The 27,947-nt window shown below is 39.6% G+C and overlaps 1 protein-coding gene across 6 annotated transcripts in view; it reads right to left on the reverse strand.

Moving 5' to 3' along the window:
- Positions 1–5,411: 5,411 nt before the first annotated feature.
- Positions 5,412–27,947, reverse strand: part of PDE1C (phosphodiesterase 1C) — a 538,202-nt gene continuing 515,666 nt past the window's right edge. For 2 of the 6 annotated variants that reach the window (XM_079152338.1, XM_079152341.1), the window contains 2 exons: positions 25,961–26,029; positions 5,412–5,708 (listed from right to left, as the gene is read on the reverse strand). In XM_079152338.1, the coding sequence (XP_079008464.1) occupies positions 5,539–5,708; positions 25,961–26,029 (239 nt within the window). In that variant the 3' untranslated portion in view covers positions 5,412–5,538. Of the gene's footprint in view, positions 5,709–18,597; positions 19,571–25,960; positions 26,030–27,947 lie in introns of those variants that run through there. The other 4 variants (XM_079152340.1, XM_079152344.1, XM_079152339.1 and 1 more) reach the window with 4 other exon arrangements.

The raw sequence follows: 27,947 nt of genomic DNA on the forward strand, positions 1-27,947 counted from the left end.
AGACAAGATCAATGACCTTGAGAAAGGGTAAGTAGGAAAATGGTAGTAGCAATAACAGAAATCTAGACAACAGGAAGAGGACAGTTTGAGAACTGTGAAGGAATCTGAGAACAGGATTTACAGAATGAAAGTTCAAATGCGTGAGACCCAGTGCCTTAGAGTTAGGCTTGCTCTGAGTGTGAGTACACTCAGAAGTTCAAACCAGTAGGTGGGAATGCAGGGGTAGGACTGAGAGAGTGATGGGGACAGACGACAGACTTTTACACATTTAGCAGTCAAGCTGATAGAGTTGGTGAGTAAAATCCTGAGAAAAGATACTGTTTGTGAGAAGAAATTTGAAAAAGAGAAATAAGTTGATGGTGTGATCTTGGGGAAAGTTCTATGAATAAGAGTAGAGGTAGACACCAACAAAGGAGAGAAGAAAAAACAGATAACTCAGGAGAGAGCCTCGCTCACAATTGGGGTGGGGGCGTTCTAAATGAAACCGTGTGGTCAACCTTGTGGAAGGCTTCAGAAGGCTCGAGGGGAAAGGGCCTGTGGAAACAAGATGCTTGGGCAGTTTGAGTATCTATCGACTAAATGGTTATACTGATTTCATTGCTGATTTTCTAGCAATGAAATCATGTAGCATATTGGTCAGTAGAAAAGGGAAACATTTCAGTGATGGAAAATGATTTTTTGTGTGTTTTTTAAAAATTAATTTTTTTTATTTGTTCTATTTAGTTACACATGACAGTAGAATGCATTTGGAGTCATTGTACACAAATGGAGTACAACTTTGCATTTCCCTGGTTGTACAGGATGCAGAGTCTTAAAGTTTAGAATCTTTCTGTAAACAGTGAATGATAAGAGTTGCTGCTAAAAGGGCAATTAATGATCATACGTAAGCTGTTTCCATAGTGGCTGGTTTCCAGGTGAGGTACTTCTGTAGGCTCAGATCAACTGAATGTCTTATTCAAGTGTGAAAAAGAGAGCATGGCTTGGAAGATCCACGGAGAATTCAAACTGAACACTAACGGGCACATGTAAGTGAGGAGACTATTCTGTAGTTATCCCTTGTTATTCCCCCAAAGCAGCTTTTAATGTCCTTTGAATATAACAAAACTATGATTAATGCTCATAAGTCTCCCAGATCAGTCTTAACAACAATACTTGTCACTAGCAATGCCACTTTCTCTATCTTTGGTACTGTAGGGCTTTCTCTTGCTTCAGCTGGCTTTGCCATGGCCCATCGCAGGGCTATATCCAAGACCCAGCATGGAAGCCAGTCCGTCACTCCTTCACCCACCTCTGATCCCTCAACACTAGGACATCCTTACTTATAACAGTTGACAGACTCCAAATAAATCCACATGTTGGTCCAATAGAATTTTTAAAAATTGGATATGGATAAAGATAATACAATTGATCAAGTGAAGTTGGCAGCCAATGGAAAAACACACTCTTGCAGACGAACAATGACCTTCTATCTGTCTTAGGAACAGCATTTTGGATAGAAATCCAACCATCCCCTCCTATCATCTATCCTCTCTTCCTTCTAATCTGTGCAGAAACTAGAAAAGACATTGGGGGTGCTGGAGAGCTTTTCCTATTTCAAAGCTCAGCTTGCACATGATAAGGCTTGATTGGGTTGTGGTAATAAGAGAAGAAAATCAGAGTTCTCAGAGCACCTACAAGTAGCTGTCATTGCCCTAAACTTCTGCAGTCAGTATCATAACCAGATGAAAAAAGAAAGACACAGCCAGAACTCCTGCAAATTCTTCTGGTCAGAGGGTGGTGGCAAGAGAAGGAGAGGCTATTTTCTTCCAAGGACGGGTCTTACCTAAGAATTAGATTATGTTGAAAAGAAAGATGGCCATTGCAAAGCTTCCATGAGTTCTTTGAACTTATAGAAAGGGGGCCCAAAATAAATGCCCATTGACTGGCAGAGTGATTTCACACACTTTGAAAATGCCCACAGTTTGAGGGGTATAGGAGGTAACAAGACTGCTCTGTTCAGTCCCAGGAATGCAAATTTATTATGGAGGAGAAAGGCACAGAACTCCATCTGTGCTTAAGGAAGCCACAGTCAGTAAGAAATCTTCACAAAGGGAGACTAGCTGACATTGTGTCGTTGATATTGTGGTCTGGCTTTTAACTGAAGTAGTGGCTTCCACCATGCAATGACCCTGAATCTTCTGGAAAGTCTGCTCTATGCAGAACACTCCTCTGGGTGGAACTTTGGAAAAACAAAGCAATTGGGTATGGGGAAGGGATAGAGTAAAAAGGAACAAAATGAAGGACAGGCATCGTACAGAGCGAGAGTCAGGAGGAGGTCAGGTATTCAGAGGAAGAGGGACATGAGAGCAAGAGGAGGCCATAAAAGACAGAGGCCCAAGACCCCAAGGTGTGGGGACACAGGTGAAGGGGTCCTTGGAAGGTGGTCATTGGGTTTCCTACTAAATGTAGAAATGTTTTGAAGATTCCAGTGCAAGATCATGCAGAAATGGGTACCGGTAGGAGAAGCCAGGTGGGTAATACACAGTTAAATTATCAACTCCCTTGAACTGAAATTGAAAACTATCTGCCTGATTCATACAACTAGTAGGGGACATTGCTCTCTAACTCAAAAGCCGAATTTCTTTTTACTGCACTCCACTCTTAAGAAATAGTAGTTATCATGTATTGAGTTTTTACTATAAGACCAGCCCTGTACTCGACTGAGTTGGGTATTATTAACATCCTCATTTGACAGCCAAAGAAACAAATGTTGACAAATTATATAACTCAGTGAAACTTCAGAATAAACACAAGGCAAAGCTAGGATCTAAGTACAAGTTTTTCTAACTCCAGAGTCCCAATTATTTCTTCCTTTTTATTTAAGTATTCTTTTTAGTTGCTGATGGACCTTTATTATATTTATTTATATGGTGCTGAAAATCGAATCCAGTGCTTCATGCATGCCAGGCAAGCTCTGTACCACTGAGCTACAACCCCAGCCCCAGAGTCCCAATTCTTAAACTTAGCTCTTAGCTTATCCTGGAACAATAGAAAGTCAGTTGATAACACAGGTGTTCACCTGTTTGTCTAGCCCTATTATGTGGGTTACTCATATTAACAAATTAATTTATTGGGTATGTAGGAAGGAGGAGATTATTACCAAAAAATGCTAACAGCTGCACAATTAAGAAGCAAATTGTAATGGGTGAGTTAAACTATTCACCTTAACAAGATATTCAGGACTGAATAGGGCCAAACTTGGAGGAAATCTAACTTTTTTCCAAATGAATTCCAGAATTCCAGAGCAGAAAAAGATGACTCACAAACAAGAAAGTCCTTTAAAAGCATCTTTTTATTTGCTGTAAGAATATAATCTGCATTTCTATACAATTCATCATGCAAAAATCACGGTAGGCATTTTACAAGCAGTGCAGACTCTCAACATCTGTATGTTTGTTCAACTAAAATATTAGCAAAGGTTGACAAACAACATCTTAGGAGAAAGGAATGCAGAAGGAACCAACTCTCTTCCTCAGTCACATGGCTTCCAACATCAGGCAGAATGGCCGAGAAGCACAATCACACTGAAGTCTGAAACCTGAGTCCAAAGGGACTGAGAGAGACACAGCATCACCGAGGTTGCCTCCTCACTGTGTAGATAAAGAGCCCTGTACAGCCAGCACTAAAGCATCTGTAGACAAACAGGTAGCAGTCACCTGTCAAATTAACCTAATACAGGTGGAAGAGATATCACCAGCCTGCAGAATGGTCTTCTTAAGCAGACAATAGGCAGGAAGTGAAGAATTACAATTGCCTTCCTTAACACAAAGTCACAGTGATTTTTCTGCTAGTATAGCGATTAAATTTCTCTGAAACGCCATCAGAAAGCACATTATAAATTTCTCAATAGCATGATGGTCACTAAACTCTGGAGCTTGCTTGACTTGGATAGCTGTAGTTTATTGGAAATGAATTGTGGGGGAGGACAGGACAAAGTGACACTAAACTCTTTACAATCAAGTTGTGCAGGTTGTGGCTATGGAGGACAGCTCCTTCTTTGTGGGGCTGTCCTACAGAATGCTCTTAGCTACTTCTTTTGTGCAAATATTACCTGCCAGTTTTAGAGACAGCGATCAAAACCTACAATATTATTCATTGATCTCCATCACGAAAGAGTGTGTATTATGATTCTTGTTTTCTAGTTAAGCAAACTGAAGCTTTTAAAAATTATGCCATTAGACCAGGGACCTGAAATGAGAAGCAGAACAGAATGGAAATCTGATCACTAGAATAACAAACCTAGGTTTTTCTGCTGTAGCAGGACATGTCTGAGGGAGTGAAAGTTAACTCTGGTCTTGAATTTTCCTAGTTATTTTTGTGATGTTAGTCCTAAGTAAAAACTCTCAAGAGAGACACAGGAAGGCTAAAAATGCCACCATGAGCAGAGGTGAGTTATAAAGGCCCCTATGCCACCAACAGTTGTGAGAGTGATTGGGGTCCTAATGGGCTTCATGATGTGGTCGGTTGGGAAGGCATCTCTAGACTCAAGAAGAAAAATCTTGAAATAAGAAATTAAAGCTACATTTACCATTTTACACCTTCTTGTCCCAGGACCACAAAACCAAACTGACATCTCCAATGGCAAATCTTAAGTATGAAGTCTTTAAGGTCTGGATATGCCTCTGATTTTTAGCATTGTCTACTGTGGTGGAAATAGAGGATTTGGGGGGGGGGGGGAAAACAGAGAGCCAAATGCATGTACTGAAAAGTCTCAAATCCTTGAAAATACATTGAGACTCCTGGACATGAGACATGTGATTAGAAATCAGAAAGCTCTTTTTATCTTTTTTTTTTTTTTAACTTGGGTCTATTTTGTAAAGTCCAAATTCCAAAATATCCATGAGCACAATTCATCAGTCTTCTTTTCCCTCTAAGATTGTTACATTCAGAAACACAACTTTTGTTTTGAGTGCAATTTACTTTGAAAGTTACATATTTACTTGAATTTTAAAATGTTAAGTAAGCATATTTAAAATTGGTAAAGATGTTTTAGATGTGCATTTCTTAAATATGACAGTTATTAAGCCATGTACTAACTTGGGCAAGTCAACTCTTAGAAATGGAAACAATAGTGGTGAGAGGAATTTCATTTTTCCTGAACAGGAGGTATCATGCCATTTGTCCAACTTAGATTTGAAAGACCCAAACAATATAAACCACATGAAACAACGTGCTTACTAGTTAGTTGCTACCTCTGGATTGATCCCACATCTAATGATCGAGGAGTCTACTGGAGAATGAAAAGTGCAGACAGCTTCTTTTTCTTTTCTTTTTTCTGGGCTGGGGAGATAGCTCAGTTGGTAGAGTGCTTACCTGGGTTCAATCCCCAATAGCGCGAAAAAAAAAAAAAAAAAAAAAAAAAACCACTTCTTTTTCTTTGTTGGAGTCAACCTTGAGAGAGCCAGCCCCCACAGCCTCTGCAGGTCTGTGGGGCCTCTCCTGCTGTGGCTGGTGAGGGCAGAGAAGCAGACACAAGGCCCTTCTTCGCTTCCCCTTGACCTATTTTCTGTTCCAATTATGTGAGATGTTCTGAATCTTTTTCATTTTGATCCTCTGATCCAGCATCTTGTATCTTGCAGGATGCTCATCAGTTTTCTTTGGAACCGAGGGTGCGTAGGAGCTGGATGCGTAAGCAGGGCGTTTAAAATGGCGCAAGGGAGGCTTGATGACTGGAGGCCATGGAAAGGAAGACAGACAGTCGTTAATCTCAGCAATGACATGGCAGGACCTAAATTTGGGGGCCACCTTCCTCTTGAATTTTTTTTTTTTTAATCCTCTAAGTCAGAAAAGAAACAGGGTTGTATTCTTACAGGAACTTCTTGAATATAGATGAATAAGCACATTATCAACTCGATCATTGACTTAGAGTACTTAAAGGCAGGAAATTCCTAGAGATGGACAGTGATGACCCCATATATAAAGGTTCACTGACAATGAATGGGTGAGGTTAAAGAAGGGAGAGGGCACACTGGGATCACTTTTGGGAAGAGTAAAACAAACACCTTGGGCAGAACCATATCAGAGACAGCATTGAGTACCGCATGTAAGCTTTAAGGGTTGCAAAGTCAGTTCCAAAGTGTAATTATAAGTTCATCATTAAGAAGATATTTTTGGGCTGGGGAGATAGCTCAGTCAGTAGAGTGCTTGCCTTCCAAGCACAAAGCCCTGGGTTCAATCCCCGGCACCACAAAAAAAAAAAAAAAAAAAAAGAAAAAAGAAAATATTTTCAAAATCCAAACAAAGGTCTTATACTCCAAATATAAAATCTTATACCCCAAATATAAAAAGAACTCTTAAAGCTTAACAAAGGAAACAACACAGTTTAAATAGGGGCAAAAGATCTGAATAGAATTCTCACCAAAGAAGATAAGTATGTCAAATAAGCACGGGAAAAGATGATCAACACATTTTGTCACTAAGGAACTGCAAATTAAAAATATAATGATATTCTACTATGCATCTACATAAAGCTAAAACTCAAAAAAGTTGACGACTCCAAAGGTTTGCAAGAATCCAGAGCAACAAGGACCCTCATTCTTGTTCATGGGAATGCAAAATGGTACAACTGCTTTGAAAGACTGGCAGTTTCTTATGAAGCTGAACATAGTCTTAATCATGTGACATAAGTGTGCTCCCAGGAGTTTACCCAACTGATTGAAAAACATATGTCCACAATAAAAACCTGCATATGAAGTTTTATAGAACTTTATTCATTTCATTTTACTGTATATGGATTTCCAGTTTTCCCAGCATCATTTGTTGAATAGGCTCTTTTCTCCACTGTATGTTTTTAGCTCCTTTGTCTAGTATGAGGTGACTATATTTATGTGGGTTTGTCTTTATGTCTCCTATTCTGTACCATTGGTCTGCCTGTCTATTTTGGTGCCAATACTATGCCGTTTTTGTTACTATTGCTCTGTAGTATAGTTTAAAGTCTGGTATTATAATACCTCCTGCTTTCCTTTTGCTGCTCAGGATTGTTTTGGCTATTCGAGGTCTCTTGTTCTTCCAGATGAAGGTCATGATTGCTTTCTCTATTTCTATGAGGAATGCCATTGGGATTTTAATTGGAATTGCATTGAATCTGTATACCACCTTTGGTAGAATAGCCATTTTGACAATGTTAATTCTGCCTGTCCAAGAACATGGGAGATCTTTCCATCTTCTAAGGTTTTCTTCAATTTCTTTCTTTAGTATTCTATAGTTTTCATTGTAGAGGTCTATCTCTCACCTTGCACAAAACTCAACTCAAAATGGATCATTAACTGAGGAATTAGACGAGAGACCATGCACCTAATAGAAGGCAAAGTAGGCCTGAATCTTCAACATGTCGGCTTAGGAGCAGACTTCCTTAATAAGACTCCCAAAGCACAAGAATCAATAAACAGAATGGACTCAAACTAAAAAGATTTTTCTCAGCAAAGGATACAATCAATGATGTGAAAAGAGAACCTACAGAGTAGGAGAAAATCTTCTCCACACGCACTTCAGATAGAGCACTTATCTCCAAAATTTATAGAGAACTTACAAAACTTTGCACCAAAAATACAAAGAACCCAGTCAATAAATGGGCCAAGGAACTGGACAGACAGTTTTCAGAAGAAGACATACAGGAGATTAATAAATATATAAAAAAGTGTTCAACATCTCTAGTAATTAGAGAAATACAAATTAAAAAAAACTCTTAAGATTTCATCTTATTCTAATAAGAATGGCTATTATCAAGAACACAAACAATAATGATGTTGGTGTGGATGTGGGGGAAAAGGCACATTTTTACATTGCTGGTGGAGTTGCAGATTGGTGCAGCCACTCTGGAAAGCAGTGTGGAGAATCCTCAGAAAACTTGGGATGGACCCACCATTTGACCCAGTTATCCCACTCCTCAGTATATACCCAAAAGACTTAAAATCAGCATACTACAGTAATGCAGTCACATCAATGTTTACAGCACCTCAATTCACAATAGTTAGATTGTGGAACCAACCTAGATGCCCTTCAATAGAGGAATGGATAAAGAAACTGTGGTATATATACACAATGGAATATTATTCAGCCACAAAGAAGAATAATATTATGACATTTGCAAATAAATGGATGGAATTGGAAAATATCATGCTAAGTGAAATAAGCCAATCCCAAAAAACCAAAGGCGGAATGTTTTCCCTGATAAGTGGAGAATGATTTATAATGGGGGTCAGTGGGTGGGGAGTGAGAGAAGAATGGAGGAACTTTAGATTATGTAGAAGGAAATGAGAGGGAGTGGGGGTTTGAAAAATGGAATGAGACAGACATCATTACCCTATGTACATGTATGATTACACGAATGGTATGAATCTATATCATGTACAACCACAGAAACAAAATGATGTACCCCATTTATGTACAATGAATCAAAATGAAGTCTATAAAAAAATTAAAAAATAAATAATTTAAAAAAAAAGAAAAACAAACTTTATTCATAAGTACCCCAAGTTGGAAACAACTTAAATCTCCTTTAATAGGTGAATGGATAAACAAATGATAGTACATTCATACAACAAAATCTTATTTAATGATAACAAGAAACAAATTATCAAACCACACAAAGGCATGAACAAATCTGAAATATATATTGCTAAGTAAAAGAAGTCAGTCTGAAATGGCCATATACCAGATAATCCCATTTATGTGAGGTTCTTGAAAGGACAAAACTACAGCGATGTTAAGATCAGAGACTGCCAGGGGATCAGAGGAAGGGCTGAACAGGTGAAGCACAGATGTCTAGGACAGTGAAACTACTGCATATGATATTTCAGTGGTAGGTACATGACATTATCCTTTTGTCGAAACTCAGAGAATTTTATAGCACAAGGAGTGATCCCTTAGTATGCAAATTTCTTTAAAGCTAATACACAGTTTTTACTTAAAACTTTGATACAGAAAAACAGAAAAACATATTAATGTGGTACTACATGATGCTTTGATACATTAAATTTTGTGTTATGTTTAGAGGGACTAAAGGTAACAATAATATGCTGTACATTTCAAAAAGATGGAAGAAAGACTTGAATGTTTTCACCATAAAGTATGCAAATTTTAAAAGGCTATTTAGAAAGTTCTGAGAATGCCAGAATGGAATTCAAAATGTAGCAAAACAATCTGAATGTATTGCAAATGCAAGAAACAGCCTCACTGGACAGGGTGGAAGACAAAATGCTCACTTAAGTAACTTTTGATATGAGCAGAATCTGTAAAAGTACAGAGGAGAAGTTGTACACTTGCACTGTGCTTGGTTGATAAAGTTGCTTTCCTCACAGGTACAGGTTAACAATTCTTTTTTTCTTTAATTTAAAGTGTTTTAAGATATTGATGGACTTTAATTCAGGTTGACAATTCTAATTCACTCTGCCTGTGTCTGGAATTGAACAATATGTCAATGGAGAGCAGACGGTGAGAACTATTGGTATGGAAGTTTGCAGATAAGCAACAAGGAGACTAGAATGATACATCTAATGGTGAATTAGACTTGCAGACAAGAATGTGACCTCATTCAGTTTAATAGTATCATAAAGTATCTATAAATATATGTATTCACATGGGTTAGTACACACAAGTATTTCCTTCCTGTATCATTTTAAAGGGTGTAGAAGCAATAACATAGCTACCAACCTAGTAGCCTCAGTAGCAATAAGCGTGCCTACCAAGTCAATCTGGATTTCTAATGCCATTCTTCAGTAAAAGGAATCAGAGCTCTTTGCGTGACTACTTCTAGAACTAGAGCAAAAACTACAGAAGATATACTAGAGTATATCTTTTAGTATACACTAATGTATATACTAAATTTTTGAGTCCTAAAATTAAAAAGTGCTCAAAAACAAACAATGGCAGACAAAACAGGACTACATGGAAGTCTACCCACTTGCCCGAGTCAGTGCAATTTGATCACCAAAATAGGGAAGGCAGTATCAGATCCTAACCCAAAGTATAAAATAAACATCTGTAAGTCCTTACTGACATCTATGATTGAATGAATAAATAAATAAATAAATAAATAAATAAATAAATAAATAATTGTGAGAGAACAGACAAACCTCTTAGGCAGAGTTTCAAATAATTTATGTGGATATGCTACCCACAGGGAGAGGAACCCTTAGTGTGAGCAGGACATAATGACATCTTTCCCAAGAACGTGGTCTAAAAAGGGGACAAAGGAGCAGTTTTTCAGTGGAAAAATATAATAAACACGACCTCATCCAGGAGACTGAGGTTGACATCAGCAGGAAGAAGCAATGTTGGCAGTCTGCTTCTTCAGATTTATGAAATGGAAATTAATATTTTGTGATGAGAATGGAACTTTACCTCTGTGGTCTTCCTCCTGAAAATACATAACCCCATTTTAATAATGAGAAAACATCAGGTAAATCCCAACTGAGGGACATACCACAAGATACCTGGCTGGTATTTCTCAAACAGTCAGGGGCATAAAAAACAGAAGTCTGAGAAACTGTCAGAGCCAAGAGGACACAACCAAATGTAATAGGTTATCCTGGATGGGATTCTGGAACAGGAAAAAAAGACATTAGGTAACGACTCGAAAATGTGGATAAAGTATGAACTCCAGAAAATAACAACAGAAGTAGTAATAATAGCAAATAATACACACCATCTAACCTGCAGTTCTATAAACAGAAGAAAGTAAAGTACTAATTGAGTCTCCCCACCCCCTACCGCTAGTCTCCTATCACCCCTTCCCATATGTGCTTGAAAGTATGGTCAGTGAATAAAGGTTAAAAAAATTGTTAAATTATCACTAAAGAACAAATAGATATGGTAGTTAAGTAAAAGGTGTGAAGAAGGAGAGTTGGCACTGAGCTGTTGCCCCAAACGCCAGCTCTACTGAAGCCACTGAGCTAGAGAGAGGCAGGTGGGTCAGCTTGAAGGGTTAAGGCTGGAGACACATCTGTGAAATTACAAGGCTACCCTTATGAAACACCAGCTCTGCATAGCTCTGCCAATAACAGGAAAATGCCTAGTGTTTATGATGAAGCAGAAAATTAGACACAACTTCAATATTCAATCATAGGGAATTGATTAAGTTCTGGTACATTCTAAAAGCATACTACTGTGACACCATGGAAAGATGACATAGATGTCTACTAACAAAAACAGAGGTTCATTTGTCATATAATGAAAAAAAAAACATGTATACAATCTAATCTCATTATTGGAAAATGCATAAATATGTGCCCAGGAAAATCTGAAAGAACAATCATTTATATCATAGTAGTGGTTATGTCTGAGTAGCATAAACACTCTATTTCATTTAGTTTGTTTTTCGTTGGTTACACTTTCTGATTTTTCCATGGTGACCAGGTTTCAGTGATGTAGCTTTTCAAAAAGAAATACACTGCTAAAATTCCTCCCATAGAATCATGAATCACAGTGATTATACAAAACCCATACCTAATGGGAAGTCAGTAAAACTGAGTTCACTGTGGGCTTTTGCACTAGATAGCTATCTCTGAGAGCCCATAGCTGAGTGTGCTTTTATGCATCCTAGAGATTCATATTTATTCATTGACTCTTGCGAGTACCTACTGTATGCTGCTGGTGTAACAGTGAACAAAGCAAACAGAAATCCCTGCCCTCATGGAGCTTCCAATCTGTTAACACCCTCTGAAACTTGTTAGCTGGTTTATGAAAGAAAAAGTGCCCAGGTGTAAGTACTGCTATTTCTACAAGTTCATTAATGCCCCTGCCAACATTGCCTTTTGAGTTATCCTAATGTAGTAAAGTCTGTCAGCAAATGGCCCTATTGTGACAAAATAATACATATTCTTCCATAATAATATAGAAGAACAGTTATCTTTAAGATCTCAGAGTGTATAATTTTGTTTCTTAGGGTAAACAAGGGATTATGACACCAAACACTGTAGGAACAATATAAAAACAGTCTTGCTACCCTGGAGAAGGGAGCAGAGATGGGAGAGGGCTTCAGATCAAGAGCGGATGGTTGGAAAGGTCTGGACTAGCTGATTTACTACCCTTCTAGCCACTTCATTCTATTTTCGCGACTCAGCATGAACCCAGCCAAAGTATTATTGAATTTCCCACTTCTCAGCAGGAAGAAGCATTTACCATTTGCTGGAATTCTGATTGTCAGAACAAAACTCTCCTTGCCACTGGAGTCGCTGCAAATAGAATTGAGCCTGCTGATAGAGTTTGGCTCCCTGCTGAGGCCATGGAAATACTTGTATGCCTGCTGTCACCCTCACTCAAAGTATGGGAAAGGGGACATTTCATACAGCGCTGTTTTGTATGCGTTCATTGCCTTTCCCCTCTGCAGGGGATCATGATTTGATGACAGGGCAGGAGAACAGAGCCAGGTGTGGGGGCACCATCTTGAATTTAATGTGAACTTTTTCTCTGGGGTTCTAGGGTGGCCTCCTGAGGGTGATTTCATTCATCTTCTGGCTATTCCTGAGATTTAAGAAAGGGTCTGACCCTCCTTTTAATAATTGGGCACTTCCCACAGCTGAACACACCAATAGTACAACCTCTTTCCCTTGTCCCCAGAGGGAACAAAGCTCCGCCCACCCATATGCTTAATTATTAGCAAGTTGGACACTTTTTCCCCTTGGGGACACATTCAAAAAGTCTACTCTCCTCTCTCAGAGCAATTTACTTGGAGAAAATGATCTAATCAGCTAATAAAGGTTTTGACAAAGGCACAGAGATGCAAGTTGGGAAAGTCATTATCTATATTATGTTCAATGGCACTTAGGGAAGGTTCAAGACAGAAACTGACACATCACCATCCTTGATTTCACAATCACCCATAACATTTACTTCTCTTAAAAGTGATGCTCTTCTGGGAATTTTAACTCTTGTTTAACTTTCATTCTTAAATAAACACCACATTTCCTCCCAGAGATGTCTATGATATTCTCCTCTTTCTCTGCCACCACCAACTCCTCTGGAATTCTCCCCGCCCCCCACGTTTCTCACTTTCAGACCATTTTGCTTGGTAACTACTGTTCTTTTTGCTTGTTTGTTTATTGCACAGAACTTTCTTCTCCAGAAAACAGACTCAGACTTATTCATATATCAAATTAACATAGCTGTTAGTTGGATTCAGATGTTAAAACATGTCGCTGGCTCTTTGCGGTTCCAAAATCCATGGATATTTGTCACCGCCTGCAGCAACAACTTGCACGGGTCTTATGGGTGGTGGAGTGGAAACTGAGGCATTTCTATCTTTCTCTTTAGTGCACTGCTTTCTTGCTTGTTTACTTATAGAGGATAGAGGAAATGAGGTTTACTTGCTTTGAGAGGAGAGAGAGAGAGAGACTTTGCTTACCAGAGAGAGAGATTTTGCTTAAGAGAGATTTTGAGAGAAGGACAGGCTTTGCTTAGAGCTTAGAGGAAGAGGCTTGCTACACCTTGAAGTCCTGCATCCTGTGAACTAAGGGTACGTCCACCCAAGGTGCCCTACTGATGCGTCTCAGTTCTCCGGTCCGTGATCTGCCTTCCACCGCTGCCCCTACTCGCTGCTGTGTTCTTTCTTCTGGCTTTTCTGCTAATGGCTGCTGTTGCGTATGTCCCTACTAGCTACTGCCGCGTGTTTTTCCCTCTGGCTGCTAATGGCTGCTGTTCGTGTGTTTCCTTTCTTCTGGCTGCTGTTCGTGTGTCTCGCTCGGCCTTCGCTTATATCACCTCCAGGATGCGGAGAGCAGGGCCACGCCTCTTACGCAAACATTAGGCAAGACGCAATTAGTGCTCGAGAACACATGCGCATACATTGTGTGCGTGGACGAGAAAATCACCTGAGTGTGCTTATGTCAATTAACCTCCTCGCTGCCGATGTGATCAGGCGCCATCCCGGCGCCGCCAACATGGCACAGCCCCCAACAAAAACATAAATGGGAATCTTTACTTCTTTAAGATTATTTACACTAGACTACTATTTCCTAAAGTATTCATTAACAAAGTTGTGACTGTCATAGGTGGCTAAGGGAGGGAGGGCTTCCTCAGCCAAATTTAACAGAGTGAAAGTCAAACTAGGACCTTCACACTAGGATTTATCAGTGCCTTACATAATGGCAACGGTATTATGAGTCCCTGAGAACAGCCAAGAATGTGTAGTTTTTCCTTTTTATCAGGAATAACTGATCCTGTGTAGGAGTATCTGATCATGTTCTGCAGAAAACACCTTCAGAAAAACTGGATAAATTCTTTCTTGATATCATATCATATATCCTTAGCCACTAATTCAGTACACCCTTCTGTTTTGCACTAAGAGTAATCCAGAAAGAATGGTCACTAGTCCTCATCCAAACTTAGGCCTGGCCTAATAACCTTGAATTAAGTTTGACTTTCACTGGAACTGGCGTTGGTTCTTTCAGTCCACCGGGACTTTGTGTCATCTTTCAGAACCATCATCACCCTGCAGCACAGAACTACATCTTCAGGTGGGGAACTTCCAAATTTCTGTCACAGTGCATCATCTCCAATAATGATAAGGCAGTCTACTCTTTGCTTCTGAGTAAATTCTAACATTGGCAACCTTTTTTTTAAAGAAAAGAAGCATTGAACATCCATTGTCATCTCAAAGAAAATGCCATGCAACCTTTGGAGAAAGCTTTTCCACCTATTGAAATTTTCTACCTGCATTTATACGTGCACATACATGTACAAAACACATAAACTGACCCAAGATAAAAATAATTATTTATTGCCACTTATGTGCTGTTTTACATAAAGAGAAAAATTCTATTTCCGTACAGGTCATTCCTGAAATCAGTATCTATTTGTAGTGTTTCTGTGAAATCTCATGGAAGGCCCTTATAAAAATGCACAAAAATCACCTAAGAGTTTTGAATTGCATGGGGCTAGAATGTTAACATCAGCCTCTCTGAAGATGGAGTAATATAAGAACTCTGATTTTCATTTCAGTAACTGCTCTGGTGAAATAATTACAATAGCTGACAGGTATTGTGTTCTAAGCAAAGCACAGTGCTAAGCATTAGCACTAGTCAGTCTTTAATCTTCATTGTGCCCCTCAAGGCAAACACTCTTATCATTCCCTTCCTGGGTGAGGAAACTGAGACCCACAGAGTGGAAGTCACTTCCTGAATGTTACTCAGCTAGGAGGAAAGATATATGGAGTCTGGCTTCACTTCCAAGCGGCTGGACTTCAGATCCTTCTCCCATATTTAAAACGATTTGGGCCAAATGTCAGTCCTATAACTACCATGACAGGTTGAAAGAGTCAGATTATAACTGTACCTCATTTGTACTGTCAATACTCAAGTATATACCTGTGTCATGTGCTAGAGTTTATATATACTTCTTAGTGGCTATGATCACACTTCCCCTGAAATGGTTTCAGTAGTAGATTACCTTAATACAGTACATGGTCATTCAAGAGAGAACTACCTAAAAGTCCTGTCCAAAAGGTCTACTAAATAATTTCTTTCTTCCTTCACCTATGAATGTTGGGATGTTCACAGGTATTTTAAAAGTCTAGGCTAGTGGAAATAAGCTTCAAACCAGGTGAGATTGTTCCTTAGTGGTTCTCAGCCTGGGCTGCAGACAAGAGCCGCACAGAGTCTTTAAAATTCCTGGTGTTCACTGTGCAGCTCAGACACTTAGAGCAGAGTCTATGCGGCGGGTGGTGTGGGACTGAGCCTCGGGAGTATTTATATCTCCACAGTGCTGAGTGTGAGTGCTACTGTCTTCATCTGGCCAAGCCTCTCCTTTCCCATCTTTACATCCATTATCTCATTTGTATCTCCACCATCCTTGGAAGGTGGCCAGATTCAGTTCTGTCCCCATGTGACTAATGCACTTAATTTCAGTTTCCCATTAGAAAAAAAAGAAGAAGAAGAAAATAGCACTCACTTCAGAGGGCTCGGATAAGAAGAAAATAAATCATGCATGTGAAAGCAGCCAGCACACCATTGACATGGGAAAGGTGCTCACTTGTTGTTAGGTTCCATTCCTTTCCTGAGACGAAAACCCTACTCTTCTGGAATTATCTGGAAGACTTGCAATTGCCAGGAAAATTCAGCAGTAACCTCCATTCCCTACTGAGGAGTTCATTTCTCCCCCAAATACAGGAGCATTTCAGTAAAGCCACACTGATAGGCAGTTCCTCCCTTTTGTAGAAATGCAATTTAGCAACGTTAACCCAACCAGAAAATTACCCTTAAACTGCGCACATAAGATGTAGTGTTATCTAAGGTGATGATCTATTCTTAAACTCCTCAAAGTGTACTTTATATTAAAAAACTAGAATGATCAAGCTCATTGTCTACCTTTTTAAAGACTTTGGTCCTCCAAGGACTTTACGTGAAGAAAATGAGCAGACTAAATTACCTAGGGTGGCTTCTTCTTTTTTTAAAAACAAAACAAACAAACAAAAAAAACTCACAGAGCAAAGAGCTCAGGGGACAAGAAACCTGCAGTCTGAGAAGTTATCTGGTAAAACTGAGTTAAACCACCTGAATTAAACCACTATCAATCTGGTTATGAAAAGATCACCCACCAGCATTTCAGGTCTCCAGAGTAACATCTGCCCAGAGGGAACAGATAAGCCACAAAGTTTTTCTGCCCTCTATCCAACTTGAAGCTGTCATTGTCACTGGTGGTCCTCAATCCTGGAGGCATCAGATCACCAAGGCAGCGCTACAAAGTACTGATGCTTAAGTCCTACTCCTAAGAGTCTATGAAGTACTTTGGAATGGAACCAAAGCATCAGTATGTTTGTAATGCACAGTGGCCCTACTGTGTAGCCAGGGTTAAGAACGACTGGGTTGAGTTTGGAGAACAAGCCAGCCATGGTATAGGTACATGCCACAATGTGAAGTTCCATCAGTGATAGCCACATATAGAACAGTATATGCCAAACAGGCCTAGATATACAGTAGGCCATCCCCCCAAGTGTTGTATAAGTACACTCTGTCATGTTTGTACAATAATGCAATCACATTGAGTGTGTCCCTGTTGTGAAGTGACATATGATTATATTTAGGGTCAGAGGAATGTTTGGAGCAGCTGACTAGGCTGGTCAGCATAGGTAAACCTGCTCCCATCCCTGCTGGGTTTGACCTTCCCACCCCTTGTCCATGTGCTGTGTTGGGAAAACAAACCCATGGAAATCTCCTTTGGGGAGAGGGGATGGTATTATGAGAGAAGTATGGGCTGGGGCCCACGGAACTGGGCTAAGCTGTTACTAGCTGCAAGATCCAGAGGAAATCATTCATCTGTTCTGATAGCCAGGGATTTGTTCTTTCTTCCTTCTATAAAATGGGAAAAACAGTAGATGCTTTGCATGGCTATTGGGAAGATTTTAAAGGGAATGTAAGTGAGAAAATGTGTGAACAGTCCTTGGCACAGTGTTCAATATGTAGCAGGTACTTGGAACATGATAGCCATTATTACACAGCACAGGAACAAGTAAGGTTATCACTAGCACCTTATAATGGTATCCACACTAGTCAGTTCCCTTATGATGGTGCAGAAAAATCATCAACTCCCCACACAGATTTTACTTCATGAAAGGTATGATCACACAATGAAGAGATTATATTAATGAATTTATTGGTGAATATTTGGCAGAGAACATATCACTTTGAGTCACAAAAGACTAATTATCCAAAATGTACATTCATATATGTATACATATATATATATATATATATATATTTTTTTTTTTTCCATTCAACTACCCAATGGAACAACTTTCTGAAACCAAGTGCCATTCTAAATAAAGCAAGAATAGCTAGCTCACATTTTAAACTATTTAAGCCATGTAAAAATATGGAGGTTCTTTCAGTTTCTTTGAGCAAGGCCTAACCCCAAATATTAGAGTGCCAGAAATTCCAGGGGGAAGTGTGGTTTAGACAAGCACCTAAAATGGAAGGAGTTTCCCTGAATTCTAATCTTGTTATAATTAGGGAAATTAGGAAAGTGACAAGGGCACTTCTGATTCTGAAGACTCTTTGCATTCACTAGACTGAGGCATAATAATTCTTGAAGTCACTTTCATCAGAAGACATTACTGAACCTATTTCCTGATCTTTTAGATACTTCATCTTTGTGCTTTATCCCACAGACAATTCAGTCCCGCATATCAACTTCCTGAGGACAGGGACACTAGTGTCCCTAGCACTTCATCACTGTACCGATAACAGTTGGTGCTAAGAAATATGTAATTGGTTCAATACACTACATCGCACTTGGTCGCCTTCAAAAATCTCCATTTAAAGGATACAGACTCTCTTGGAATATACACAACCTGGCAAAGTTGTCAGAGTCCACAGAAGCTAATATTTCTCTCTTACTTCTGCAACATCTTGATACCTAGGCTTGCTGCCCATGTCTGCTTACAAAGAATGACAGCAAGTTCCTTTCCCTCAAGTTTCAAGTTTGGGGCCTGAACAAATTTCTGTCTTACACAAACGCTACAAGCTCAGCTTGTTTCTACAGGTCTCACAATAATATGGAGAGGTACTCAGGCATAGTTTTCAAGCCCTCCTGACAGTGGTAGTGGAGTAACAATTAAGTAAGATGCAGAAATTAACTCTTGTCTTATTCAAGTGACAATTATCTATCAAATGGTCTGTGATATTGAAGTTTTTTTTTTTTTTTTAAATAAGCTCCTTGAAGGAGCTAATCATTTTTAGTTTCATTCTTTGTTTTCATTTTGTTTGTACTGACACATACAAAGGGCATCATTCATGTTTTTCAATGGAGAAAAATATTTTAGACATTATGCAAGCTGTCCTTCACTTGATTTCTCTCATCAACATGTACATTTTCCATGTGGCTCTATGTCCTTCATCCATATCAACAGTGACCAACTTCAGAAGAAGCCTCTAAAGACACATTTCTTCAGGGTCACAGAACTCTGAAGCACTAAATCAAAGCATAACAAATGAGCTTTGACTCAGTCCATAGTAAGTGACAGCCGCCATCTCTCAAACTGAACTCAAGGTGAAAGACAGCTGCAGAGAGAACAGCCATTTGAGTCTTCACTTGAAAGACTGTAGGATCCCTCCACAGCCCAACTAGGTGCTTGGAGTTGGTAGATGAGGGATCAATCTGCTGCCCAGGCAGAATACAAGTGCAAAAACAGGTAGTAACAAGTGAAGAGGAGTTAGTATCATCTTTACTCACTGACAATGAATCTCACAGAAAAGGGCTAACCTTAGACAAGCCAGTTATCTGTGCCTCAATCTCCTAAACTGCAAAATGGAGATAAGAATACCTTCCTTGGAGAGCTGTGAGGTTCTAATACATGTTAAAAACCTAGCGTTGTCCCTGAATTTTTTAGATATGTAATACATATAAAAGTACTTGTTAAAAACCTGTATTAGGAAGCTCAGACGTCACCATATTTGAAGTTAAAAACTCAATAACTTACAGTAGGTGTCATTTTTGTTTTGGTAAAAGAATCATAAGCTTTCTAAAATGTCTTCAGACCTCAGAGGTGGCCAGGTCTCATCCGAGGAAACTTCCGAGTGGATGCTTTATCCGTAGTCCCCTAAAACAGGACACACAACAGTGTCATTGAGAGCCAGCTGGTGTCTAACACACACACACTGTTTCTACAACAGGCAGTGGAGCTTAGAAGCAGAGCCACGTCTACTGCCAAGACTACGGTACACTCCAGCAGCAGCACGCAGGGAGGAGCAGTCGGCCGTATCTGCATCAGCAAGTGACTATGGTACTGTACCTTTTCATCTCAGATCACTTCAGGAAAGCGAGGCGCCCTGGGACAGCTCAGAGGTGAGTAATGGACTAGCCAGGATCGTTAGCGGTCATGCCCGTTAGTGGTGGCGACGCTCTGAGCCACTCCTGCGGCAAGAGCCAACAGGCCCCAGCTCTCCATCAATGACGGCCCACCCATGGAACTTGATGGGTTCACAAATCCCATGGGTAAGAGATGAATTTGCCTCTAGAAAAGAAAATGGCTGCAGGTGCTATTACTTTCCCATACAAGAGTCACTTTGCTTCAAATCTACAAGGAATCAAGGTGGTGTCCCCATAGAAGTTTTCTGGTTCTAGACCTTCAAGATGACCCCTTAGATAATTTCAGAAACCACGCAAGCAGGGCTTTAAGGAAGTGATCGCTGGTGGCTCCTGGACTGACAAGCTACTTACAGAGCCTTCTTCATACTCAAATGCTCATATCCAACACCCATCCCACCCAACAGGTTAGAAAGGAAGACATTACATTTCTTGGAAATATATGTTAAATCATGGACTTGGAAAAAATCAAACAAAATTTTTTTGCAGGACAATCACAGATTTTTTTTTTTACACAAAAATTCTTTAATTTAAAATATTTTAAGCATACAGAAAAAGTAGACATGCTCACATAATAAATGCCTGTATTCTCAGTACAGTTTAATCAGATATTAATGCTTTCCATATTTACTCAAAAAATATATATATATATTTTTTTTTGCGGTGCTGGGGATTGAACCCAGGGCCTTGTGCTTATGAGGCAAGCACTCTACCAACTGAGCTATCTCCCTAGCCCCCAAAAAAATTTTTAAAGAGATTAAATAATGCAGGTAGAATTGAGTTACCTAGTATTACTCCTTTACAGTACTTTCCTCTGTGCAACCTCAGCCAAAAAAAAAAAAAAATCATTCAGAATTTGGTATTTGTTATTCCTGTGCAAATATGCATGAGATTATTACATTTTAATATATGAATTGGGGGCACATTCAGTTCATAACAAAAATATGTTATATTTTAATTATTTCACTAATGGTCCTTTATGTTATAAGTCACAAAATTACCAAGTTGTGTCCAAAGACAAAACAGATCTTAGTATCCCTTAACTCCATATCCCTTCTTCTATTCATAGCCTCTCTTTCATATTTTAATACAATATTGGACATTATTTCTATAGCCAGCAGTTACTCAAATTTATCAACTAATTTTTTATTTACTTGTGTGCTCACCATTAATTCTTGTATCTCACTTCTTTGTTTTGGGTTACTTTCTTGAAGTACATCTCTTAACACTTTTTAAAGCAAAGGCTTATAAGTGGTATATTATATCATTGTATACCTGAAAATATTTTTACTTTGCCTTCACTCATGAATAATAAGTTAACTATTTTAGTTATTACATATTGCTTTATTTTCCCTTTGCACAGGGAAGATATATTTTCATTGCCTTCTGGCATTTACTGTTGCCAATGCAAATTTTGCTGTCAGTTGATTGTCAGTTGATTTCTTTCAGTTTCCCTGAACCTCTTTCAACATTTAAGATCCCTCCCTACTTGGTGTAATTTGGGGCAATTCCCCCCCACACCAAATGTCTTTATGTACGCATTTGTTTTCATTTAGGTAAGGCAATTGGGGTACATTTTCCATCTTAGAATTTGAATATTTCTTCAGTTCTGGAAAACTATTTATTTGCTGAAATATGGTTTCCCCACCACTCTCTCAATGTCCTACTAGAATTCTTGACAGATGCATGATAGTTTATCTTCCATACGACTTCATTTTTTATTGAGCTATAATTCATATAGCCTAAAATTCACTCTTTTGAGGCATACTACTCAGTGCTTTTCAGATATTCATAACATTGTGCGAACATCACCCATCTAATTCCAGAGCATTTTAGTTACCTCTAAAAGAAATGTCATACCCTTGAGAAGTCATACCCCATTCTCTTACAACCACAAACAACCCAGCCTTTCACAACCACTCATCTACTTTCTGTTTCTATGAATTAGCTCACTCTGGATATTTGACACATGGCTGACTTTTTCTGCTGAATGCAATGTTTTCTAGGTTCCTCCATGATGTGGAATGTATCAGTACTTCATTTATTTGAAAAGATACAACATTTTACTTATACATTCATCAGTTGATGGAAATTTATATCGATGTATGGAATACTATGAGTAATAATGCTTCTGTGGACAGTTGTAAACCAAGTTTTTATATCAATATGTTTTCATTTCTGTTGGGTATATACCTGGGAGTGGAATTACTGGGTCACATGGTTACTCTATGTTGAACTTTTTACTGTCAAACTTTTACAAAGTGCTTCCCTACTGGCAATGTGTAAGAGTCCCAATTTCTCCACATCTTCACCCACACTTGTTACTGTCGGTCTTTTCTCCAGAATTCTAGCCAACCTAGTGCATTTGAAGTCGAATCTCACTGTATTCCCTGGCTTACACCATGTCGAGCATCTTATTATGTATATGCTTATTGACCTTTTGTAGATCTTCTTTGGAGAACTGTCAACTCTAGTCCTTTCCTCATTTTTGAGTTGGGTTGTCTGGTTTTTGTTATTGTCAAGTTGTTGAAGTTCTTTATATTTATGGACGTTAACCCTTTATCGGGTGTCTGATCTGCAAGTACTTTCTCTCATTCTGTGAGTTGCCTTTCTCTCTGCTGGTGGTGTCCTTGGATGCACAAAAGTTTTTAATCTTGATGAAGTCCAACTTTATTGCTTCTCTTGCGACCGTGGAATTTTAGTATGTGAGCTCCCCACTGCCTCCCCTTCCCCCCACCCAAGTTCCTCCCCCTGTCTAGAGTCATGTAGTTGTTTCTACTGACCCCTTAAACTTTCACATCAGAGACAGGACTTATAATGTCTGTGTCTGATGCCCCAGAATCATTGGGGATATTGCAGATCCAATTCCACAGCTAGCGTGGTCTGGTAGAAAAGCTGGATCAATGTCTTTCCATCTCTCTAGGCCAACAGCTTCCTGTTATTACTCTTTTCAGCACCAGGATGCAGGTCAGCAGGTGATGATGTGAGCCCTGAGCCCAAGCCCCGTGTTCAGACTGTCCCTGAAAGTTTAGCTCCTTCTGCTCCTTCCTGACCTGCGCCACTCAGGATATAGAGCGCAGCTGTCCATGGCTCCACAGCAGTGTCAGTCACATTCTGTGTAGAAGTTCCCTATTTTTTTCTGGTTCCCAGAGCTAGTTGTATAGTTTTGGTCTTCAAATTTTTTAAAATCGATTTTTCTATTTTGCCCATTCTTGCCTGTGTTTGGAGTAGAGAAATGTGTGTCAAAGAACGAACTTCCTAGGCCATCTTGGCTGGAATTCACAACAGATGTTTTCGTCCCTTTATGCAACGATGAATTAATGAACCGATGAATTCATTAATCAGTCTGCAGCCGATTGAGTTGATCACACTGGATCTGGCCATGTAGATGGTATTTAAGAAAACAACATCTAAACCTTGAAATCCCCAGTGAGGTCCATTCAACTGATTGTGTGATCAAAGGTGTTTAAAAACTTCTGTTCGTTGGTGGTTGAGGGTGTGCCTTGTACAGCTGTGATGGCAATGACGCTCCTCTTAAGCAGGGGCATGAGCAGGGGCTGACTGGGCCTGGGGAGGAGGCCCAGCATTTGAGTGAAAGGCAGGCAATGAGTGTGGCTCCTGAGGTTGGACGGGAAGGGGAACTGGCCACTATAATGGGCAAGGTGGAGGGGGTCTGCTGGACTGTGTGGTCAATTGTGTGAGGTGCTTCGAAAGCTACCAACTCCACCCCTTTAGGCTGTGGAGATAGTCAGAACTCAGAACCTAAGACACAAGTCTGGGACCAGCTCAGACTGCCAGAGTCGGTTTAAGAACAAGGTAGTATGCCTCTGACTCAGAGGCCAAGCAAGCCCAAGAGGTCAGCTACAGGTGCCCAGCAAAGCAGGTGGAACCCTGTCAGCTTGGCACTTTCTTATATACAACCAGGTTGACCTCACGGGTTCCACCTGCCTCAGGAACGAAATGCCTTTACAAGGAGCAGACGCCATCCCTTCACTCTGGAACTGCTTGGTGCAGAGCTATTTTTCTCCTAATGCTTTAAAATTCTAAGAGCATGATGGCCACAGCAAGGACACCATGACAGGGGCTGCCAGACACTGTAGGGCCAGGTTCACTCAGTACTAAACAGCAAGCGAGTGTAGATGAGGGGAATCCAAACTTCAAAATAAACCTTTCTCTATTGATGGTTCCTTTCACCAGAGTCATAAGTCAAACTCCCACACTCAAGTACCCAACCTTGTAAACACTGTCTGGTTCCTGCCAGCCACCTTGACAGCTCTGGGCTCAGAAAAGAATAAGATAGTCTCCACTATGGAAAAAGCAACCTATCAACAGGTAAAGGCGCATATAAGCAAATCACCATAATGCAATAATTTAATACCACCTAGATGATCTGGTGAGGACTGCAAAGAGATATGAACCAAGGGAAGCCAAGGGAAATTAGTTTCATGCTGTGACAGAGGCAGAAAATTCAAGGGCTACTCAGCAGACACCCATTGAATCCAGATATTGAACCAGGGTGAAGAAGTTACAGAAATTAAAGTTGAAAAAGCAAGTAGGCTTAGATTATATTCCATTTATCTAATAATGCCACTAATTATGAAGTGAACTATTATTTCATGCACAAGCACGAAAAAAACATCTGCTGATTAAACTATCACAGGCACGGATGCAAAGCATCCCAACTTCAGAGGGGTTAAAATGCAAAACGATGTGCCTCTCAGAATGGATGCAATATGGTAATTCCCAAAAGAAGAAATCTAAGACGTGAATTAACATTACAAGACAGCTTTTGTTGTAAAAACTGATAAAATAAAGGCCAACAAAATATGAATAACATGTCATGTTTTCTTACCAAGGTGATAAAGCATTAAAAATAATGTTCAGCAATAGCAAGACAATAGTGGAGTGGGAAATCACACTGAAAGTGTAAATTAATATTACCTTTTGAAAATCATTTTGTAATCAATGTCAGAAAACTAAATATGTATACATCTTTAAGCTAGTAATCCTCCCTATATGAATGCATCCTAGTACATCCTTATAAACTCAGAAGATTTATGCATGAGAAGATAACAATATAGCATTAAAAATGTAAGCTTCGTGAATGTCAAATTATCAATGAACATATAAGTGAATTATGGTGTAATCACAGAAACCGTAACCAATTACTGAAACATTTGTTAAATATACTAACATGAAGAAAAATCTAATGTAAGGGTAAGTTTCAAAAGGGAGAAAGAAAATTCCATTTAAAGTATCATTTGAATTTAAGAATGAAAGTATTTAGTAAAGACAGCAAGGAGAGGCCATTCTGGTTAATTCTGAGGGATACCATTATTGTTAACATTTTCACTTCCCCCAATTCTTTTATTATTTAAAAAAGATTTTTAGATGACCATGTTTACCTTTTATAATCTCTCCTTCTCCCCAAACAGATGTGTTTTCCCAAATTCCACTACAATTAAATTGTAGGAGAGAACGTAAGACTACGTATGGACACAGAGTGACCAATTGACACCCTTATATTAACTAGTAACGACAAATGATCATTATCAATGCTTAAAAATTCTCTAGTCTGTGCTAGATGGGATCCAGGTAATGAAGACTTCCATATTCCTCAAAAGTGGAAATGAGCTATGTCATTAGCATTGGTACTAGGTCCGTACTATGCTAAACTTACAAGCATTATTTCCAATCCTCGTCAGACAGAGGAGACAGGTGAAAAAAACAAAGTTCCAAGAAGATAAAAGTGTAGATGAGATGGCAAAATTCGAACAAAATTTGAACATGGCAAAACTGAAGTATAAACTGAAGTCTCTCTCTCTCTCTCTCTCTCTCTCTCTCTCTCTCTCTGTGTGTGTGTGTGTGTAGAGGCTTCCATAGCCTGTCCAGATGAATGTCCCTAAAGAAAAAGACTCTGCTCTTTCCATTGGTGAGTAGAAGAGATTGTGACCCAATTATGGAAATACTATGACCCTTTCTGGAGGAACCTCACCAATATGGATGACAGAGATGGAGCTCTCTGATAGTGAAGCAAACTGGATAAACAAGGGACCAGACTGATAAAGCAGTCTTCTCCGTTGTCTGTGGTCACTAAGATAATGGCACAATACCATTTACCCACCTGGCAAGGTAAGGCGACTTGTGGAGCTAGTGCTGGGGGCTGGGGAGCCATGAGAACGCCTCTTTGTGCCTGTGAAGAAGAAGAGGATAAGGAAAAGTAGGATTGTGGATCCACTTGTTGGACAGGAAAATGTTCATCTGAAATACTATCAAACAATTCAAAGTTTGGTCTAAAATAGTAGAAGGTTGAGTGAAGTGACAGGGCAATGCACAGTCCACGGTCCAGAAGAGCCACAAGTCCAGCTTTGACCTTGGGGTGAGTGATTGTGCTCAGTCCCCCTGGTTAGCAGGTTGGCATGTGGGGACCAATGCACCTGGACAGTCCTGCATCTTGGCATCACCAAGGAAGATTCCAAAATATGAAGTTCCCTGGGTGTCCTCCCAGACATTCCGTTTGCATTGTACTAGGGCGGAGCCTAGCTTTAGTATTTTTCTTTTTCTTTTTTTTTTCCTTTGGGTACCAGGGATTGAACCTAGGGGTACTTAACCATTGACCCACATCCCCAGTCTTTTTTGGTATTTTATTTAGAGACAGTGCCTCACTAAGTTGCTGAGGTTGGCTTTGAACTTGTAATCCTCCTGCCTCAGCCCCCGGAGTTGCTGAGATTACAGGTATGTGCCAGGACACCTGGCCAGCATTAGTATTTTTAAATCTCCCCAGATGATCCTAATATGCATCCATGGTAGAGAACTACTAGTTGGTAAAAGAAAGTTCCTGATTTAGAACTAAGGAGTCAGGGGGTTGGTTCCTGCTTTGTCTCTGTAGCCTTTCCTTGCTATTGAACCTCAAGCCATTATAAGTGGATTTCTCTGAGACTCAGGTCTTCATCTGAAATAAAAGTAAAATAACAATGATTACATCCAAGTGTGCTGGTGAGGACTAAAGGAACCAAGGTATGTTAGGGCATCAGGAACTGTGGGGGACTGCACGAACGTCAGGGTGGTGGGCTCTCTGAGTTCCCCAGGAGCAGGCAATGTATTCTTATCAGGAAGGGAATTATCTGTGTCCTATAAACAGTTTAATGGGTCCTGAGGGATTGAAAAGGCAGCCTTCAGAGTGAAATCAGTAAGGACAAATTAGCAAAGGGACAAAGGAAAGGCTGAATATTTTACAAAAGAACATTTACATTTTACACATGTGTATGTACATAGATAGGTGGACTGGTTATGGATACACACACACACATACATATTTATATATAAAGATGTAGATACACATAGACTCATGTATGCACATTATTTTATATACATTTATAAATATCATACATTTGTTCATTCATTCTTTGATTTTGCCATTCAGAATGAGGAGGAGGAGGAGGCCTGGAAGCCAGCATTCAGCAACCCAACAGATGTCTAAAGTCTGAGCTGGTAGGAATGCAGAGAGAATTCTTAAGCAGAGGATATAGTCAATGTGATTTCTGTTAAGACACTCAGATTTTTAATAAAGTCTGCTCGATACATGGAGTAGGCCTGGAGTAAGTGGAATTTGTGCTGATGGAGAAAACTGTCTGTCAACAGAGTCACCAGAAAAGCTAACAAGCTGACCCATAGGCTAATGGGTATCAGAGGAAGCAGGAATTTAGGGCTGGAGGTGAGTGGGTGAGCAGTGAGCTTTCCCTGTACCTGAATCCCTGGTGAGAAGTAGAGGAATGTACCTTGGATGGTGTTCGAGACTGTTCCTGTTCTTAAAGAACAAGGAAACAACCCCAACATCTGTGTTCTTATTAATTATTAGCATTATAATTGGCAGGAATAGCAATAGTGTTAATAGGATTAGTAAAAAAATAGAAAACCAGAAATTAGTCCAATCACTTCAGACTTACAAAACCTTAATCTGCATGAGGTAAAAAACTGTATCTGGCAGGACATCAGTTGTACATTTCCCAGGTTTCATGACTGCCCTGCAAGTCAGAGTCATAGGAAACTTCAAGGGTCTAAACTGGCTGTACCTGTGCTTCAGAGTCCCCGGAGGCGATTCTTATAACTAT

The sequence above is a fragment of the Sciurus vulgaris genome (genome assembly GCF_902686455.1).
Source record: "Sciurus vulgaris genome assembly, chromosome: 8".
In the NCBI taxonomy this organism is placed as follows: domain Eukaryota; kingdom Metazoa; phylum Chordata; class Mammalia; order Rodentia; family Sciuridae; genus Sciurus; species Sciurus vulgaris.